This window comes from Hemitrygon akajei, chromosome 12 (genome assembly GCF_048418815.1).
Source record: "Hemitrygon akajei chromosome 12, sHemAka1.3, whole genome shotgun sequence".
NCBI lineage: Eukaryota > Metazoa > Chordata > Chondrichthyes > Myliobatiformes > Dasyatidae > Hemitrygon > Hemitrygon akajei.
Window position 1 is genome coordinate 62,911,823 of NC_133135.1, and position 19,366 is coordinate 62,931,188.

Consider the following 19,366-nt stretch of genomic DNA (forward strand, 5'->3'; position numbering starts at 1 on the left):
CTGTTCCTCCTGTACATAAAACATAGAACAGTACAACACCATACAGGCCCTTTCACCCTTAATGGTGTGCTGACCTTTTATTCTACTCCAAGATCAATCTACACATAGCACTCCAGTTTTCTTTCATTCATGCGCCCATCTAAAAGTCTTCTAAATGTCCCTAATGTATCTACCTTTACCACTACACACAGCAGTGCCTTCCATGAACTCACCACTCCCTGAGTAAAAAAAAAACTACCTCTGACATCCCCCCCCCCCCCCACTGTATTTTCCTCCAATCACCTTAAAAGTATGCACTCTCAAATTAGCCATTGCCACCCTGGGGAAAAGTCCCTGGTTATTCACCTTATCTGTGCATCGTATACACCTCCGTCAAATCACCTCTCATTCCCCCTCACTCCAAAAAGAAAAGTCCTTGCTTGCTCAACCTTTTCTCACAAGATGCTCTCCAATCCAGAGAGTATTCTGGTAAATCTCCTCTGCACCCTTTCTAAAGTTTCTACATCCTTCCTATGACAAGGCAACTAGAACTGAACATAATATTCCCAGTGTGGTCTAACCAGAGTTTTAATGCAACATTGCCTCGCAGCTCTTGAACTCAATACTCTGACCAACACACCTGATGAGGTTCCCAAGGATAATTGTGAGTGGAGCTGAAAGTGTTGCATTGTTTAAGTAGAGAGAAGATAATACTAAAGTCATAGAGGTAGGGTAAAGGAGTTTACCAATCCTGATAACCCACTGAGGTCTTGGTCTGACACTACTTGCTTTCGGCACAGTGCAAAAAAAACCAGAGGCATTCCTGTTATCACCCTGATGAAAATACATAATATCTCCACTATCCAAAAAATAGGAGGCGTTCCCTTTATCACCCTGATGAAAATACATGTATAGGCATCCGTTAATCTCATGAGACCATGGATTTGCACCTTGGAAGGTTTCCGGGGCGCAGCGTTGTATGGGAGACCGGCAGTTGCCCATGCTGCAAGCCTTCCCCTCTCCACGCCACCGATGTTGTCCAAGGGAAGAGCACTAGGACCCATGCAGATTGGCACCGGTGTTGTCGCAGAGCAATGTGTTGTTAAATGCCTTGCTCAAGGACACAAACACGCTGCCTCAGCTGAGGCTCGAACCAGTGACCTTCAGGTTGTCCACTAGGCCACGCGCCAACTGGAAGTACATAATACCTCTACTATCCAAAAAACAGGAGGCATTCCCTTTATTACCCTGATGAAAATGTATAATACCTCTACTAACCAAAAAACAGGAGTCTCCCTTTACCACCCTGATGAAAATACACACCTCTACTATCCAAAAAACAGGAGGAATTCCCTTTATCACCCTGATGAAAATACATAATAACTTTACTATCCAAAAAAGAGGCACATTTTTAAAAATCTGTCCCCAACCTCAAAGAGATTTACTTCAGGTTATGAAGAATAACTGAATTTTTTTTATTAACAGATGGCTGATAGTTTTGTTTATAACATGATACAGTCTGGAACTAGCTCATAGGAAACTTTTGCTGTTAAATTAGAAAACTAAGGAATCATTTGCCCCATATATTCTTTGGAGTTTGACAAGATAAATTTTAAATTCCGAACCTAAAGCACTTAAAAAATTTTTGAATGTAAAAAAAATGACATTAAGACTCGGATGTTAGCTAATCACATTCAACAATGCAATGGGCAATTTGTTGGGATTCTGTTTATTTTAAATTCACTCTGTCAGCATGTTTTATGTGAAATATATTTCCCTTTGCATCTAATTTAATCAAAACAGAAGTGAAATAAATTGCATATGAACCTAATGGGTGCAGAAGAATTGAGAAATGTTCATAGGTAAAGCTGATCAACAGAAATTAGCTTCAGATTGGCTTTAGGGCATGCTTATTTATGTTACTCTCCCGCAGGGAGCTGTTGATCACGCTTATTTTTGGCCCATTTAGGTTTGATAGCCTCGAAGGGATTGGCCAGATAAATACACCTCTTCCCTAGCCACAGGCATCTTTCCCTCAATGAATCCTCCTTATCATCATCCGGATAAAGCTGAGAGATAAACATACTTTGCATACTCTTCAGTGATGTAGAACGCATTAACAAGTCTTACATCTTTATCATTATGAAAAGACAGATCCATCAATTTGCAGTGAACAATAATATTTATAGACCATTGTTTTTTTCTTTAAATTCCTTTACGGGATGTGGTTTCTCTGGCAAGGCCTGTCCGGAAAGATGAGAGATTATGAAAATCATCTCCCAGTAAGGCAGCTGGCATGGAGTAGCTCCCACAGACCAAGTTCATTAAATATTAGAGAGCTCTGTCAGCTTTTGTTTGCTTTCAGTCTAAAGCAACAGCCCAGGCACAATATCCTCGCAGCAGAGTGATGTTTTTAATACTGGAGTATGTTCTATTTGAAGTGGCAGATGGAATATAGTGTTAGGAACTCTATGGTCACGCACTTTGGTTGAAGAAATAAAAGCACAGACTATTTTCTAAATGGGGAGAAATTCTAAAATCTGAGATGCAAAGGAAGTTGAGAGTCCTAATGCAGGATTTCCTAAGATTAATTTTCAGGTTGAGTCGGTGGTGAGGAAGGCAAATGTGATGTTAGCATTCATTTTGAGAGGACTAGAATATAAGAGCAAGGATGTAATATTGAGGTTTTATAAAACACAGGTGAGGCCTCTCTTGAAGTACTGTGAGCAGTTTTGGGCCACTTATCTAAGAAGGGATGTGCTGACATTGGAGAGGGTTCAAAGGAGGTTCATGAAAGACTTGTCATACGAGGGACGTTTGATGGCTCTGGGCCTCTACTCACTGGAATTCAGAAGAATGAGGGGTGACCTCATTGAAACCTATCGAATGTTGAAAGGTCTTGATAGAGTGGATGTGGAGGATGTTTCCTATGGTGGGTGAGTCTAACTCCAGAGGACCCAGCCTCAGAATAGAATGGCATCCTTTTAGAACGGAGATGAGAAGGAATTTCTTTAGCCGGAAAGTGGTGAATCTGTGGAATTCACTGCTACAGGTGGCTGTGGAGGCCAAGTCATGGGTATATTTAAGGCAGAAGTTGATAGATTCTTGATTAGTCAGGGCATGAAGGGATATGGAGAGAAGACAGGTGATTGAAGTTGAGAGGAAAAATGGCTTTCAATGAATTCAATGAATTGACTTTATTTCTTACATCCTTCACATACATGAGGAGTAAAAATCTTTATATTACGTCTCCATCTGAATATGCAATGTGCAATCATAATAATTTATAATAAATTAAACAGTCAATGTAATATAGAATACACTCGAGTCAGCGTGAGTTCATCAGTCTGATGGCCTTCTGGAAGAAGCTGCCCCAGTTGGTCCTGGCTTTTATGCTGCAGCACTGCTTCCCAGATGGTAACAGCTGGAATAGATTGTGGTTGGGATGGCATGGGTCCCCCGGTGATCCTATGGGTCCTTTTTACATACCTGTCCTTGTAAATGTCCTGAATAATGGGAAGTTCACAACTACAGATGTCCACACCACTCTCTGCAGAGTCCTGCGATTGAGAGAAGTACAGTTCCCATATCAGGCAGTGATGAAGCCAGTCAGGATGCTCTCAATTGTGCCCCTGTAGAAAGTTCTTAGGATTTGGGAGCCCATACCAAACTTCCTCAACCGTCTGATGTGACAGAGGCGCTGTTGTGCCTTTTTCACCACACAGCTGGTGTGTACAGACCACGTGAGGTCCTTGGTGATGTGGATGCCAAGGAACTTGAAGCTGTTTACCCTCTCAACCCCAGATCCATTGATGTCAATAGGGGTTAGCCCGTCTCCATTGTTCCTGTAATCCACAACCAGCCATGATGAAATGGTGGAGCACACTTGATGGGCCAAATGGCCTAATTCTGCTCCTATATCATATGGTCTTAAGTACTATTTTTCTGAGTAGACAGTCAGCTGCTAACTTTGCTTTCTATCTTTTAAGAACAAGAATAGGCAACATATTTCTGTGAATGAATGTTAATCAAAGAGACCCCATTGCCATTTTAGATACAGTGTCTGGTTTCATTAGCTATGTTTCAATAGGTTTCAATGGGTACATTTAATGTCAAAGAAATGTACAGTGGCATGCAAAAGTTTGGGCCCCCTGGTCAAAATTTCTTTTAATGTGAATAGTTAAGTGAGTAGAAGATGAACTGATCTCCAAAAGTCATGAAGTTAAAGATAAAACATTCTTTTCAACATTTTAAGCAAGATTAGTGTCCCCATCTACATTAACGGAGCTGTAGTGGAACGTGTATCAAGCTTCAAATTCCTTGATGTCCACGTTTCCGATGATCTCACCTGATCCCTGAACTCCTCCATCCTGATCAAAAAGGCGCAATAGCGCCTTTATTTCCTGCGGAGTATCAAGAAAGCTCACCTCTGTCCCAGGATACTGACGGACTTTTACCGCTGTACCATTGAGAGCATACTCACCAACTGCATCTCAGTGTGGTATGACAATTGTCCCGTATCAAACCACAAAGCACTCCAGCGTGTGGTGAAAACTGCCCAGCGGATTATCAGAACCCAATTGCCCACCATTGAGATCAATTACCATAAATGCTGCCTGGGCAGGGCGAAAAGCATTATCAAGGATGCATCTCACCTTAACCATGGACTTTTTACTCTCCTCCCATCCGGTAGGCGCTACAGGAGCCTCTGCTCCCGCACCAGCAGGCACAGGAAGAGCTTCTTCCCTGAGGCTGTGACCCTGCTGAATTTCACATCACAGCGCTAAACAGTATTACACCCATATTGTACTGTCTCAGTACTTCTATATTTGTGTGCTGTAGCACTTACTTTTTATTCACAGTTATTTTGTAAATAACATTATTCTTTTGCACTTCTGGTTAGATGTTAACTGCATTTCATTTGGCTTTGTATCTGTACTCGGCACAACGACAATAAAGTTGAATCTAATCTAATCTAATTTAGAAAAGGCAGTTAACAGGAACGGTGGAGGTCAGGTTGAGGTCTGGAAGAGCAAGAAAACTTTGCGAGAGAACTGCTCATAGGATTGCTAGAAAGGCAAATCAAAACCCTGGTTTGACTGCAAAAGACCTTCAGGAAGATTTAGCAGATTCTGGAGTGGTGGTGCACTGTTCTACTGTGCAGCAACACCTGCACAAATATGACCTTCATGGAAGAGTTCTCACCACAAAATTCAGCATCAGAAGTTTGCAAAGGAACGTCTAAACAAGTCTGATGCATTTTGGAAACAAATCCTATGGACTGATGAAGTTAAAATAGAACTTTTTGGCCACAATGAGCAAAGGTATGTTTGGAGAAAAAAGGATGCAGAATTTCATGAAAAGAACACCTCTCCAACTGTTAAGCATGGGGATGGATTGATCATACTTTGGGCTTGTGTTGCAGCCAGTGGCATGAGGAACATTTCACTGGTTGAGGGAAGAATGAATTTAATTAAATATCAGCAAATTCTGGAAGCAAAATCACATCATCTGTTTAAAAAAAAGCTGAAGATGAAAAGAGGATGGCTTCTACAACAGGATAATGATCCTAAACACACCTCAAAATCCACAATGTACAGTACCAGCTCAAGAGGCGCAAGCTGAAGTTTTTGCCATGGCCCTCACAGTCCCCCAACCTAAACATCATCGAAAATCTGTAGATAGACCTCAAAAGAACAGTGCGTGCAAGACAGCCCAAGAATCTCACAGAACTAGAAGACTTCTGCAAAGAAGAATGGGCGAAAATCCCCCAAACAAGAATTGAAAGACTCTTAGCTGACTACAGAAAACATTTACAAGCTGTGATACTTGCCAAAGGGGGTGTTACTAAGTACTGACCATGCAGGGTGCCCAAACCTTTGCTTCGGGCCCTTTTCCTTTTTTGTTATTTTGAAACTGTAAAAGATGGAAATAAAAAGGTAATCTTGCTTAAAATATTAAAGAAATATGTCATCTTTAACTTTATGCCTTTTAGAAATCAGGTCATCTTTTACTCACTTAGCTATTCACAGTAACAGAAATTTTGACCAGGGGTGCCCAAACTTTTACATGCCACTGTATACAATATACATCCTGAAATTCTTTTTCTTTGTTAACATCCATGAAAACAGAGTGCCCCAAAGAATGAATGTGTTAAATGTTAGAGCCCCAAAGCCCCCCCAGCTGCCCCCTCCCACGCATAAGCAGCAGCAAGGCTACGACCTCCCCCCCCACCAGCAAAAAAGCATTAGTGCCCTCCACCGAGCACTCAAGCGTGCAGCAAAACATCACTAAAGACACAGACTTACAGTACCTCAAAGACTACTCGTTTACCCGGTAATTCGACATACCATAGGCTGTCTCTCTCCCTAATAAGGGAAAAAATGGTGTCCCTGTTTCACACAAAATACTGGTGGAACACAGCAGGCCACGCAGCATCTATAGGGAGAAGCACTGTCGACGTTTCGGGCCGAGACCCTTCGTCAGGACTAACCGGAAGGAAAGATAGTAAGAGATTTGAAAGTAGTGGGGGAGGGGGAAATGCAAAATGATAGGAGAAGACCGGAGGGGGTGGGATGAAGCTAAGAGCTGGAAAGGTGATTGGCGAAAGTGATACAGAGCTGGAGAAGGGAAAGGATCATGGGACGGGAGGCCTCGGGAGAAAGAAAGGAGGGGGGGAGCACCAGAGGGAGATAGAGAACAGGCAAACAACTAAATATGTCAGGGATGGGGTAAGAAGGGGAGGAGGGGCATTAACGGAAGTTAGAGAAATCAATGTTCATGCCATCAGGTTGGAGGCTACCCAGCCAGTATACAAGGTGTTGTTCCTCCAACCTGAGTTTGGATTCATTTTGACAATAGAGGAGACCATGGATAGACAAATCAGAATGGGAATGGGACATGGAATTAAAATGTGTGACCACTGGGAGATCCTGCTTTCTCTGGCGGACCGAGCGTAGGTGTTCAGTGAAACGGTCTCCCAGTCTGTGTCGGGTCTCACCAATATATAAAAGGCCACACCGGGAGCACCGGACATTGAACATTAACTTCTCTAACTTCCATTAATGCCCCTCCTCCCCTTCTTACCCCATCCCTGACAGATTTAGTTGTTTGCCTGTTCTCCATCTCCCTCTGGTGCTCCCCCCCACCCCTTTCTTTCTCCTGAGGCCTCCCGTCCCATGATCCTTTCCCTTCTCCAGCTCTGTATCACTTTCGCCAATCACCTTTCCAGCTCTTAGCTTCATCCCACCCCCTCCAGTCTTCTCCTATCATTTCGCATTTCCCCCTCCCCCCACTACTTTCAAATCTCTTACTATCTTTCCTTCCGGTTAGTCCTGACAAAGGGTCTTGGCCCAAAACGTCGACAGCGCTTCTCCCTATAGATACTGCCTGGCCTGCTGTGTTCCACCAGCATTTTGTGTGTGTTGTTGAATTTCCAGCATCTGCAGATTTCCTCGTGTTGTCCCTGTTTCACAGTTGTTATTTATAAATGTGATACCCTCTTTTTGGGTCATTTTAAAAATGACTTTTTGACTATAATACCACCTTATTTTTCCATAAGTCTGAAGATAACCTTTTGATAAATGTAGCAAATAATAACAAGCAGTTGCTGGGAAAATGCTTTGTGTGATATCTCATTCAGCTCAGAATGATTTGTGTGGCTTCAGTTTCTGCTTGGAAGTGGAGTCTTTGGTGCTGCGTATCTAATTAGCAGCAAAACAATACTCTCCTTCAGTAAGCACATTTAATTTAATCAGGACTATAAAATGCATAACCATAAAAATTCTCCATTACCCAAAGTGATCCATGATTTAACTGTTTTCTGAGTTAGTTGATTTCTGCCCAGGTGAGTTCGGAATACTTCAAATGAACTGTGTGTCCTGGGTGAGGGAGCTTGAAACCAATGACATTTCCAGCCCCAGTCACATAACCCACTGGAGTGCATATGTCTAGTAAGACAGTCAACTAATACCCTGAAACTCACAGATCAGCTTAGAAATTAATGATATCATGCAGAAGAGGATGCTACAAGTTGAGAGAGGAGGTGAAGGAGCAAGACTCGCAGAAGAAACTGTTGAAGCGCATAACTAATTGATTCTTGCATGAATCTGTTTAACTAGATCAAGCAGTTTTTCAGCTTTCAGCTTGGTTCAGATTACTGCCCATATTTCCATTTTAACAACACACACATCAAAGGGCAGAGCAAAATTGATAAAGGGTCACTGTTAAAGTTGCAATTTGCTGAATGTTATTCAGTGGTTCCGAAAGTTTTCACGTTAGCCTCCAGTAGATACGACCACTGAAAAGAAGCCCAGAGGGGTATGCTATGCCTTATAAAATGGAACAGGACCTAGTGACTAAGGGAAACCAGCATGAGGTGGGGCATAAACTAGCAGACAATGGAGGAACATTACTAAATATGAAATTAAATATTGTGGTCTGCGATGTTTCCAGTTGTACTCTTATCTCCATGGTTTTTTGTTAGGTCACACAACATGCATGTCATCTAGAGTGTTTAGTACTGAGGGTGTGGTGTGTCTCTGATCTTGCCAAAAATCTGCCAACTTTGAGTTATTTCTCACTCAGTGGAAAACACGCTCAATAAAACTCAGTGACTTTGCCTTCATTGAGTGACCTAACTGAAAACTCCCTGGTTGTCACTTCTTTGACCACTAGAATCTGTGTGCAGTTGTAAAAGGTGCACCTTATGGAAGGTCTAAGATACCAGACAGCCATTGTGATTCTCTGTCCTCTCCCACATCATCTTCTGTCCACCAATCAATGGCAACTTTCCCCTTTACTGCTTTAAATGGTCAGGCAACAACAGCTGGGGCTGTTAGTAGGTAGTCAGTAAAATCTGTAAGACAAGACCTGCTTTCTTGAGTTTTGCCGAATACCACCACTGGAGGACACTCACTGCCCATGGCCTTTCTTCCTGCTGGCTCAGGAAACTACCGGTACTTCATATCAGTTTCTCTCTGAACTTTCCCTCCATAAAGAAAACACTGTGGTTGTGAGCATCTTCAGATTTGCTGATGTCTGGAAATCTTCAGTCTCACGTGCTGACGTCCTGTCAGCTGACACCAAGTAGGTTAGAACCTAATTCTTCCACACTGTCAGCTATGGTGGTGAAGCACCTTAGCAGGTGTCACATTAACCAGTATTACTCCTTGTATGAAAAGAAAATCCCCTGCTTTAAAACTCTCATCCTTGTTTGGAATAGAAAATGGAAATAGGCCATTCAGTCCTTCAAGCCTGCTTGCACCATTCAATGCTATTAGGGCTGTTTATCCAAATTCAGTACCGTGTTCCAGTCCCAACAACCCACTCCTCCCCCATCCCAATCCTTGATCTCTAGACTTTAAAAATATCCAACTCCTTTTTAAGTATCTTAAATTCAGTTGCCATTTGTGGTTGAGAATTCCACAGGTTCCTCACTCTTTGGGACAAAAAAAATCCTTATTTCATTTGAAAATGGATTATCCTTTTCCTTAGTCAATAAACCATAGTCCTTACCTCTTGTACCTTCAGGAATATCTTTACTATATCCAATCTGCCCACTCCTGTGAGTATTTTGTAGGTCACTATGAGATACCCTCTCTTTCTCCTAAGCCCTAGTGAACATAAGCCTAACCGACACTATCTGCTTTCATCTGTCAGTTCTGCCAGCACTCCAGCAGTTGGATTTTGCAGATCAAAGTACATTCACACTGTACTTGGCCATGACTGAGCTTTTGGAAATACTTTACAGAACTGGGTTTGTTTATCCGCAGGACAGAAAATTGGATGGAAAATTCATGTGTGGTTATAGTAGGGAGTGACCTAGAAGTCGAAGTATCTGGATCTGTTTTTGATTGCAGTCAGTGAGCTTGAATAGAAACCAAAATTCACACACCAATACTAGTCCATAAGTAGAATTTAAAGGCTTTGTTTCATAGCAGGCAGACAATGAGACACCTTTTAATTAAAGGTTCTACTAGGTACTTTGTGGATGACATTTTAAAAATTTCCTCCTGTGGATCATTAAACCTAATATTTCCTTTCAACTGTTAAAACATTTCATACTTGTGTTTACAAGATGGCACTGCTGGCACCTTTTAAGGGTAAGTTATGTCGGAACTTTATTGTAGGCTGTGAAAATAAGGTCTACACAGGATTTCAACTATATTTTGGGCAACTAAAATTCAGTACCAAAAAATGTAAAGATAGAAACTTTTTTTTCAAAATTGAAGTAATTGACATAATATGATGAAACATCTAGTGCAGGAATATGAATTCTCAATGTGGAAGTAAATACCATTAGGGCCATCTTGAGCTTCCAGTTACATATCATTTCAACCTACACCAGCCCTTGCCCTTCCCACACTAGCCTGTCTGTCTTGGCCTTTTCCACTGCCACAGTGAGGCTAAACACAAATTTCATCTCATATTCCACTGATGTAACTTACAGCAGAATAGTATGAATATTGAACTTTACAATTTCCAGAAGCTCACTCCCTCCGTGTTCCTTTCCCACACCCACCAGTCCCTATAGATAGATAGATAGATAGATACTTTACTCATCCCCATGGGGAAATTCAACTTTTTTTCCAATGTCCCATACACTTGTTGTAGCAAAACTAATTACATACAATACTTAACTCAGTAAAAAATATGATATGCATCTAAATCACTATCTCAAAAAGCATTAATAATAGCTTTTAAAAAGTTCTTAAGTCCTGGCGGTTGAATTGTAAAGCCTAATGGCATTGGGGAGTATTGACCTCTTCATCCTGTCTGAGGAGCATTGCATCGATAGTAACCTGTCGCTGAAACTGCTTCTCTGTCTCTGGATGGTGCTATGTAGAGGATGTTCAGAGTTTTCCATAATTGACCGTAGCCTACTCAGCGCCCTTCGCTCAGCTACCGATGTTAAACTCTCCAGTACTTTGCCCACGACAGATCCCGCCTTCCTTACCAGCTTATTAAGACGTGAGGCGTCCCTCTTCTTAATGCTTCCTCCCCAACACGCCACCACAAAGAAGAGGGCCCTCTCCACAACTGACCTATAGAACATCTTCAGCATCTCACTACAGACATTGAATGACGCCAACCTTCTTAGGAAGTACAGTCGACTCTGTGCCTTCCTGCACAAGGCATCTGTGTTGGCAGTCCAGTCTAGCTTCTCGTCTAACTGTACTCCCAGATACTTGTAGGTCTTAACCTGCTCCACACATTCTCCATTAATGATCACTGGCTCCATATGAGGCCTAGATCTCCTAAAGTCCACCACCATCTCCTTGGTCTTGGTGATATTGAGACGCAGGTAGTTTGATTTGCACCATATCACAAAGTCCTGTATCAGTTTCCTATACTCCTCCTCCTGTCCATTCCTGACACACCCCACTATGGCCGTGTCATCAGCGAACTTCTGCACATGGCAGGACTCCGAGTTATATTGGAAGTCTGATGTGTACAGGGTGAACAGGACCGGAGAGAGTACGGTTCCCTGCGGCGCTCCTGTGCTGCTGACCACCGTGTCAGACCTGCAGTCTCCCAACCGCACATACTGAGGTCTATCTGTCAAGTAGTCCACTATCCAATCCACCATGTGAGAGGTTCTCAGTCCTATTGTTCACCTTTCCACTGAAATCTATTACCATCCTCCTCCTGGTTCCATCTGTTTAACAGCCACAAACCTATTCATGTGGGCCTACCTTTCCTACTTCCTCACTCCACCTACCGTTAGTTGGTTCCACTTAGCGCTCTGCAGCTCTGTCTCCATCTTTCTCTCACCTCCCTCTTCCCTGCCCCTCATCACCGACCCAATTCCTGTCTCCATCTGCCCATCGTCTCCCACCTCACCTGATACTGCCTGTTGCTTACCAACCCTTTTCCTACCCAACCCTTTACGCCTTTATGTCTGCACAGGTGCTGCTGGACATGTTAACTTTTTGTGTTCCAGATTCCAGCACCTGCAATCTCTTGTGTTCCCAATGACAAATATTGTTTCCCATCCCTGTTATCATTCCAGTGAATTTATGCAGTATAGTCCATATGGCTAGAGTGCTCATTATTGCAATACTGCACCTCATGATTTAAGTATGAACTAATATTTTGTTTGAATAAGAAAAGGATTTCAAACAGTAATATAGACAGACAGATAAGCATTTAAAAATTAAGCTGCTATGAGCAGTTATTAATATAGTGATTGACCCTATTTATGATGTTTTCACAGGGTGGATCCATGGGAATGTTATCAGGATACTTGGCAAACGACTTGCAGTGTGCTGGAGCACCACCGGGACCTAATGAAGGTGAGAAGACAAGATTCAGTTGGCCAAAGTTGATTATAATTTAAAATGGCTGGTGATATCTTCTTCCTGTTGGAATCTGTACTACCGCTGCCATAGCTAAAGCTGGTGCAAAGCGAGTGAGAGACAACCAAGAGAAGGAAATTAATGTTTCCAACTTAATCTGGAGATAAACAAATGAAGGGAGAAGTTGTTGAGTTGCAAATAGAGACAAGTGCATCAATGTAGAGCACAGCACATCACCTGAAGCAGGTTGTGTGATGTAGTAGGACAGCAGGAGGTCCAAATTCACTGATCTGGTCTGTGAGTTTAATAAGAACATCAGGACTGAAGCTACTACAGTGGCACACATTGCTACTCAGAACTACAGCTGCAATTCATTAAGTGCCCCCCCCCCCTCACAACAGAAGCCATTTGTCTGAATTGGAAAAGATTAGAAGTAAATGGGCTTGAAGGTTCAGAGAAAGTGGAAGAGGGGAGAAAACAAAGGAAGATTCATGAAACGTGGAAGGCAGAAAAAATTTAAAGTGAGGCAAAAGAGGGTGGTAAAGGAAGAACAAGGAAGATGTAAACAGGAACATAACATGGAGATTGCTTGAGATAATAAATTCAATTATTGCTTATCTGAAATTGGTTGAATCCTGAATTGTCTTTGGAATGCTGGTCAGTGTCCAGTTGAAAATTATGGTGCTGTTGCTTAAAGTAATGTTGGGCTTGCAGGAGGCAAAAGGCAGAGAGGGTAGAATGGGAGTGAAATAGAAAAATAAATTGGCCAGTGAAAAGAAACAATGAGTAAATTGGAAGATTCACAAGTAACTATTTGGTTCAATTGCAAGGAGAGTTTGGAGTCATGGGCAGAGAAAAGGAAGAGGTAAAATAGTAGCAAACCTCCAGTAAAAACAGAAAATGCTATCAATTATTGACGTATCAGACATTAGAATTTTGGAATTGGTTTATGATTGTCTTGTGTACCAAGTTGCAGTGAAAAGCCTGTGATGCACACAGATGAATTCATTACACAGGCATTGAGATAGTACAAAATGATCACAGAGCTACAGAGAAAATGCAGTGCAAGTAGACAATAAGATCATAACAAGGTAGATTGTGAGGTTAAGAGACCATCTTGTTGTACAAGGGAACCATTAAATAGTCTTACAACAGTGGGGTAGAAGCTTTTCCTGAGCCTGGAAATGTGTGTTTTCAGACTTCTGGACCTTCTGCCTAATGGGGGAGGGGAAAAGATAGAATGCCCAGGCTGAGTGGTGTCTTTGATTATGCTGGCTGCTTTACTGAGGCAGAAAGAAGTTTAGACAGAATCCATGGAGGGGAAGCTAGTTTCTGTGATGTGCTGAGCTGAGTTCACAACGCTCTGCAGTTTCTTGTGGTCATGGGAAGAGCGGTTACCACATCGAGCCGTGGTGCATTTAAATAGGATGCTTTCTATTGGAAAGGGTTGATGGGGATATGCCACATTTCTCTCAGAAAGCAGAGGTTTTGATGAGCTTTCTTGATTGTTGCACCTAAGTGATTGAACAAGGACAGACAATTTATGATGTTCTCTCTGAGGATTGTGAAGTTCCCCTCCTCAGTGCCATTGCTGTAGATAGGAGCACGTGTACAGCTCCACTTCCTGAAGATAGGAACCAGTTCTTCTGTTTTGCTGACGCTGAGGAAAAGGTTGTTGTTGTAACATGATGTTACTAAGATGTCTATCTCCTTCCTGTACTCAGACCCATCATCATTTGAGATACAGCCCACTGTTTGGATATCAATTGCAAACTTGTAGCTGGATTTGGAACAGAATCCGGTCATGTAATCATGAGTGTACAGGGAATAGAGTAAGGGGCAACTTCGTGGAGCGCCAGTGTTGCGGATAATCTGGTGGAGGTGTAGCTGCTTACCATTATTTATTGGGATCTGTTGGTCAGTAATTCGAAGATCCAGTTGCAGAAGAAAGTGTTGACTGAGGAAAAAAGAGTTATTGCTGCAGGCTGACATCCAGCATTTTCTTTTTTTAAATTTCAGCTTTTCAACATCTGCATTTTTTGGCTTGTAGTAAATTTCTGCAGTACTTTGCTTCTGGTCAGTGGATAATAGTGTCAAAGATAGTCTGGTTCTATTTATTTTAATTACTTGTAGACAAGTTGCTGCCAAGTACAAAATGTCTTCATTAGTCCCTTAGGCTAAAGTGTTTTTACAAAAGCAAGCCAGAGTAAGTTATTTTTAAGCGAGCATGTAAAATAAGAGGGAGTGGCAATTTGTACCTAATCTATAAATAAAGTAGCTTTTAAAACCTGTTTACCTACTTACTTTGTCAGCATTATTTTCATTTGTCACAATTTTAGTTTACACCAGAAAAGTCAACTTTCCTATTAGATGATATTTTTTCCCATTATAACTTCAAATTTAACGTCCCCCCCGTTAACAGTTTAAATAATCACAAATCCAAAGAAACAGAACAAAGCCACAATTTTTGTTACCTGTAGCATAAAGCATAAATCTTTTCAACACCTCAAATATTAAATTCTGTCAGACTATCGCCTGAACCCCAAAGGAATTAATAATTTATTTTAAAATGGGTAAATACATACTGTACAGTGTATATTAGTATGTAAAGTAATTCATGGCCTTTTACAATCCCTAAAGTGATAAATGTGTAAGTCATGTTCTCTCAATACAAAGATTTTAAAATAAAATCTTTCATTTTAAAGGAAATTTCTTGAGCAAAGATAAATGTGCCTTTAGCTCGTGGTCAGAAAGGTTTACACTTCACCTTCAGAATGAACACCATCCTCAGTCTCCTCTCGACGGGAATGTGTGCTCATGTTTCCCACCGTCCTTTTCTACTGGTTTCTCCTGAATGTAATAGCTTGAGTTGAATTCTCAGCCTGTAGTCATGGAATTGTACTGCATGATAAGAAGCCATTTTGCTCCCAAAAAGGGTAGAACCACTGAGTTTCATTAGTGTTACTGAGGTTGAGTTTTTTTATTGCAGAACTTGGTTATCTGAATTCTCTCACAAACAAGAGAAAATCTGCAGATGCTGGAAATCCAAGTAACATACACAAAATGCTGGAGGAACTCAGCAGGCCAGGCAGCATCTATGGAAAAGAGTATAGTCGACATTTCAGTCCTGTCTGAAGGGCCTTGGCCCTAAACATTGACTGTATTCTTTTCCATAGATGCTGTCCAGCCTGCTGAGTTCCTCCAGAATTTTGTGTGTGTTGCCTGAATTCTCTATCTTGTTTTTTGTTTGCATCTCAGTCACCAAACTCCTTAACTCTCATCATCTTTCTATCCTTCCTCCTGCAATTTTCAAGCTATTGAACCTTGAGGTCAGCATTGCCTCATTGAATGCTGAAGATCCATCTTGTTTCCCTGCCCAGCTATATAGCCCTTAACTTGAGTTCCTACCTGCTGGGAAAATGGAGAAGACAACAACTTCTACCCTTCCGGCTTCTGTCCCCTTCTTATTCATACCTAATGAAGGGTCTCAGGCCAAATCATCAGCTGCTTATCTACCTCCGTAGATGCTGCTTAAATTGCCGAGATCTTCCAGCATTTTGTGTGTGTTGCTCAAGATTGCCAGCATCTACAGAATCCCTTGCGTGTAAGACTCTTTCATGGCATTAGCAAACTGAAAGATGTGTACTCTTTACATACAATCCATTTTCCCGCAGGTGTAATCCTGTCGGAGTCAGTTGATTGGAACTGTTTGCTGCAATTGCACTTACGTGCTCACACACCACTTATGCTTCTACTGTTCTGTGCATAAAGCAGCTTTTAATATTGTACCTGTGCAATTCCTTTTGGCATGTCATCTAGCATATTCACCAGAATTGGTAAATTTTGGCTGTGGAACCGAGCTGCTTAATGCTCCACTTTTAACCGTTGATCTGGACTCAGCTGGATGCTGCACAGGTCCTTGACCTTGTTTGACCAAACAAGGAAAAAGGTAAACTAATATTATTAGCTTCAATCATTGACCATTGAGCCTTGCTGGAAAGAGTAGCTCTCTGACGAAGATGAGGTTGAGCTTATATTTAATGTCCCATTTCCCATAGTTCAATATATCCATAGGTGCACTTATAAAATATTACTTATGCATGTTGCACAGAAGCAGAACTGGACTTGAACCTGTATCCTACTGGACCACCAACACAGATATTTAAATTTGAATATGTTGATTTAGTGCCTAACATCTGTTGAAGAATCATTCATTGAAATTAGTGACAGAAGAGCAGGCTGGGCATCTACAGGACTAAGCTTTATGAATATTGATGGCTGGAGAGATGCCAATCCTAGTTCCATGGGTATCACAATCATCCATCACACCATTCCACTTCACAGGACAACCCCCTCTCCCACCCTCCACCACAGGACGTCCCTCTCCTGATGTTGCCTTTCTGCAAAGCTGCCTGTGGAAGATGTTCTGTAGCTACATCCCTCCCTTTACCAGTATTGTGACTCAGGAGTGAGTTCTCACGTCCAGTTGTGCCGGGACCTGCTAATACTGTAGAACTTAGAAAAGAACAGCACAGGAACAGGCCCTTTAGCCTACAATATCTGTTCTGAACATGATGCTAAAGTAATCCCTTCAGCCTGCACACCATCAATATCCCCCCATTTCCTGCATATTTATGTGCCTGTCTCTTAAACACCATGTAATATCTGCTTCCACCATTACTCATGGCAGTCAATTCCAGGCATCTACCACTCTGTGTAAAAAAAACTTGCCTGGCACATCTTTAAACATTCCCCCTCTCACTTCAACACTATGCTCTCCAGTATCTGACAATTCTACCCTGAGTAAGCAACAAAGAATCTCTACCCTAACTATGCCTGTCATAATTTTATAAACCTCTCTCATGTCTCCCTTTAGCCTCCAACATCCCAGTTTAACAACCTCTCCTTATCGATAATACCCTGTAATCGAGGTATCATCCTGGTAAATCTCTTCTGCATTCCTTCTAAAGCTTCCATATCATTGCTCTAACAGATGTCCAGAAGTGTGGCCTAACACTTTTACAGAGCTACAACATGACTTCCTGACTCGTCTCAATAACCCAGTTGATTAAAACCATCATGCCATATGCCTTCAATACTGTTTGATTAACTTTTGTTGCCACTTTGAGATATCTATGGATTTGGACCCCAAGATACCTCTGTACAATATATCAATGCTGTTAAGGGTCCTTCCTTTAGCTGTATACTTTCCCCTACATTGGGCCTCCAAAACTCCAGCAACTCAAACCTGATCAGGTTAAACTCCATCTGCTTTTTCTCCATGCATATTTGTAATTGATCTCATAGTATTCTAGAATCCTACATATACACAACCCACCAACCTTTGAGAACATCTGTGAACCATGAATCTTTGGTTCATCTTCGAACTTACTAACCAACTCATCTACATTTTCATTCAGTCAGAATAACACGCTTTCACCTCTACTCTCTGGATCCCATGCATCTTAATCTTCTGGTTCAGCCTACCATGAGCAGCCTTAACAAATACCTTACTAAAGTCCATGTAAACAGCATCCACTGACCTACCCTCATTCAGTACCTTTGTCACCTCCACAAAAAACTCAGTTCTTTGTAAACAAGAGTTGTGCTGGACAAAGCCATGGTGACTGTCCATGATTTTCTCAACGTGACTAAATACTTACCCTAAGAATCCTCTCCAGTAGCTTCCCACCCACTGATGTAAGGCTCACTGGCCTATAATTACCTAGATCATCCAAATTTCCTTTCATTAACAAAGAAACAACATTAGCTATTCTCTAGTCCTCATGGAATTTGTCTGTGGCTCGAGAGGATACAAAGATGTTCATTAAAGCAGAAATCTGTTCTCTTGCTTTTTTCAAGAACCTGCGATAGATCTCATGAGGTACCGAGGACTGTGCACCTTAATACTCTTTATGAGACACAACAGTACCTCCTCAAAATGTCTTAGTGTACAACTATACCTCACACTCATCTCCTTTTCCTATATGTTTTTCTCCTTGAAGAGTACTGGTGCAAAGTATACGTTTAGTATCTTGCCCACATATTTGTCCTTGAGTAGTCCTAACCCCTCCCTAGTTGCCCTCTTGTTTTGAATGTATGTACAAAATACCTGGGATTCTACCTCAATACAACTTGCCTTGGGCACTTCATGGCCTTATTTCACTATCTTAATTCTCTGCTTGAGTTCTTTTCTGCATTCTTTATATTCCTCAAAGACCTTGTCGAATTTCAAGCTCCTAAACATTACAGATGCTTCCTTTTCCTTTTTGAATAAATTTACAGACTCTCTCATCATTCCCTACTGTGCCATCCTTATCTTTCTTCCTTAGTGAAACATGCCAGTGCTGACCTCTACCTAGCTGCTCTTTAAACAACTACCACATGTCAGATGTGGACTTGCCCAATGACAGCTGTTCCCAATTTGTGCTTTCCTTCCTAGTAATATTGTGATTTTCCTTCTCTTAGTTTAGTATTTTCTGGCCAAAGTCCAGCCTTATCCTTCTTCATAGCTATCCTAAAACTTAAATCATTGATCTCAAAATGCTTTCCCACTAAAACTCCAGTCACCTGATCAGGTTGCTTCCCCAATAGAAGGCCCAGTACAGTCGATCCTATGCTTGGACTATTCATATACTGTTTCATGAAACCCTCTTGGAAGCACCTAACAAATTCTGCCCTATCTAAGTCTCTGACATTAAGGAAATCCAGTTAATATTGAGGAAGTTAAAGTCACCCACTCTGACAACCCTGTTGCTTTCCAGAATCTGACTGTGTATCTTTTCCTCTATCTTCTGCTGGCTGGCTATTGAAAGATTTATAGTATAACCACATCTGTGATTGTTCCTTCCTTACTTTTTGAACTCTGCCTATTTGGCCACAGTGGATCAACCCTCCTGTGCATTTTTAGCCTGTCCCTGCCTCTTCTTCCTTGTCAGAACCTCTTTCTTCAACCCCTCTACCTATTGAGCTGGTTCTCAGGCTTCCACCTTTTTTTTCCTTTCCCTCTCTCTCTCTCCTCCTCTCTCTCCCCCTCTCTCTCCCCCTCTCTCTCCCCCTCTCTCTCCCCCTCTCTCTCCCCCTCTCTC

The 19,366-nt window shown here is 41.8% G+C and overlaps 1 protein-coding gene across 1 annotated transcript in view; it reads left to right on the top strand.

Moving 5' to 3' along the window:
• nmnat2 (nicotinamide nucleotide adenylyltransferase 2) overlaps positions 1–19,366 on the top strand; it is a 275,753-nt gene that overhangs the window by 158,877 nt on the left and 97,510 nt on the right. Inside the window, exon 4 of the mRNA XM_073063279.1 lies at positions 12,197–12,275. Coding sequence (XP_072919380.1) covers positions 12,197–12,275 — 79 coding nt within the window. The remainder of the gene's footprint in view (positions 1–12,196; positions 12,276–19,366) is intronic.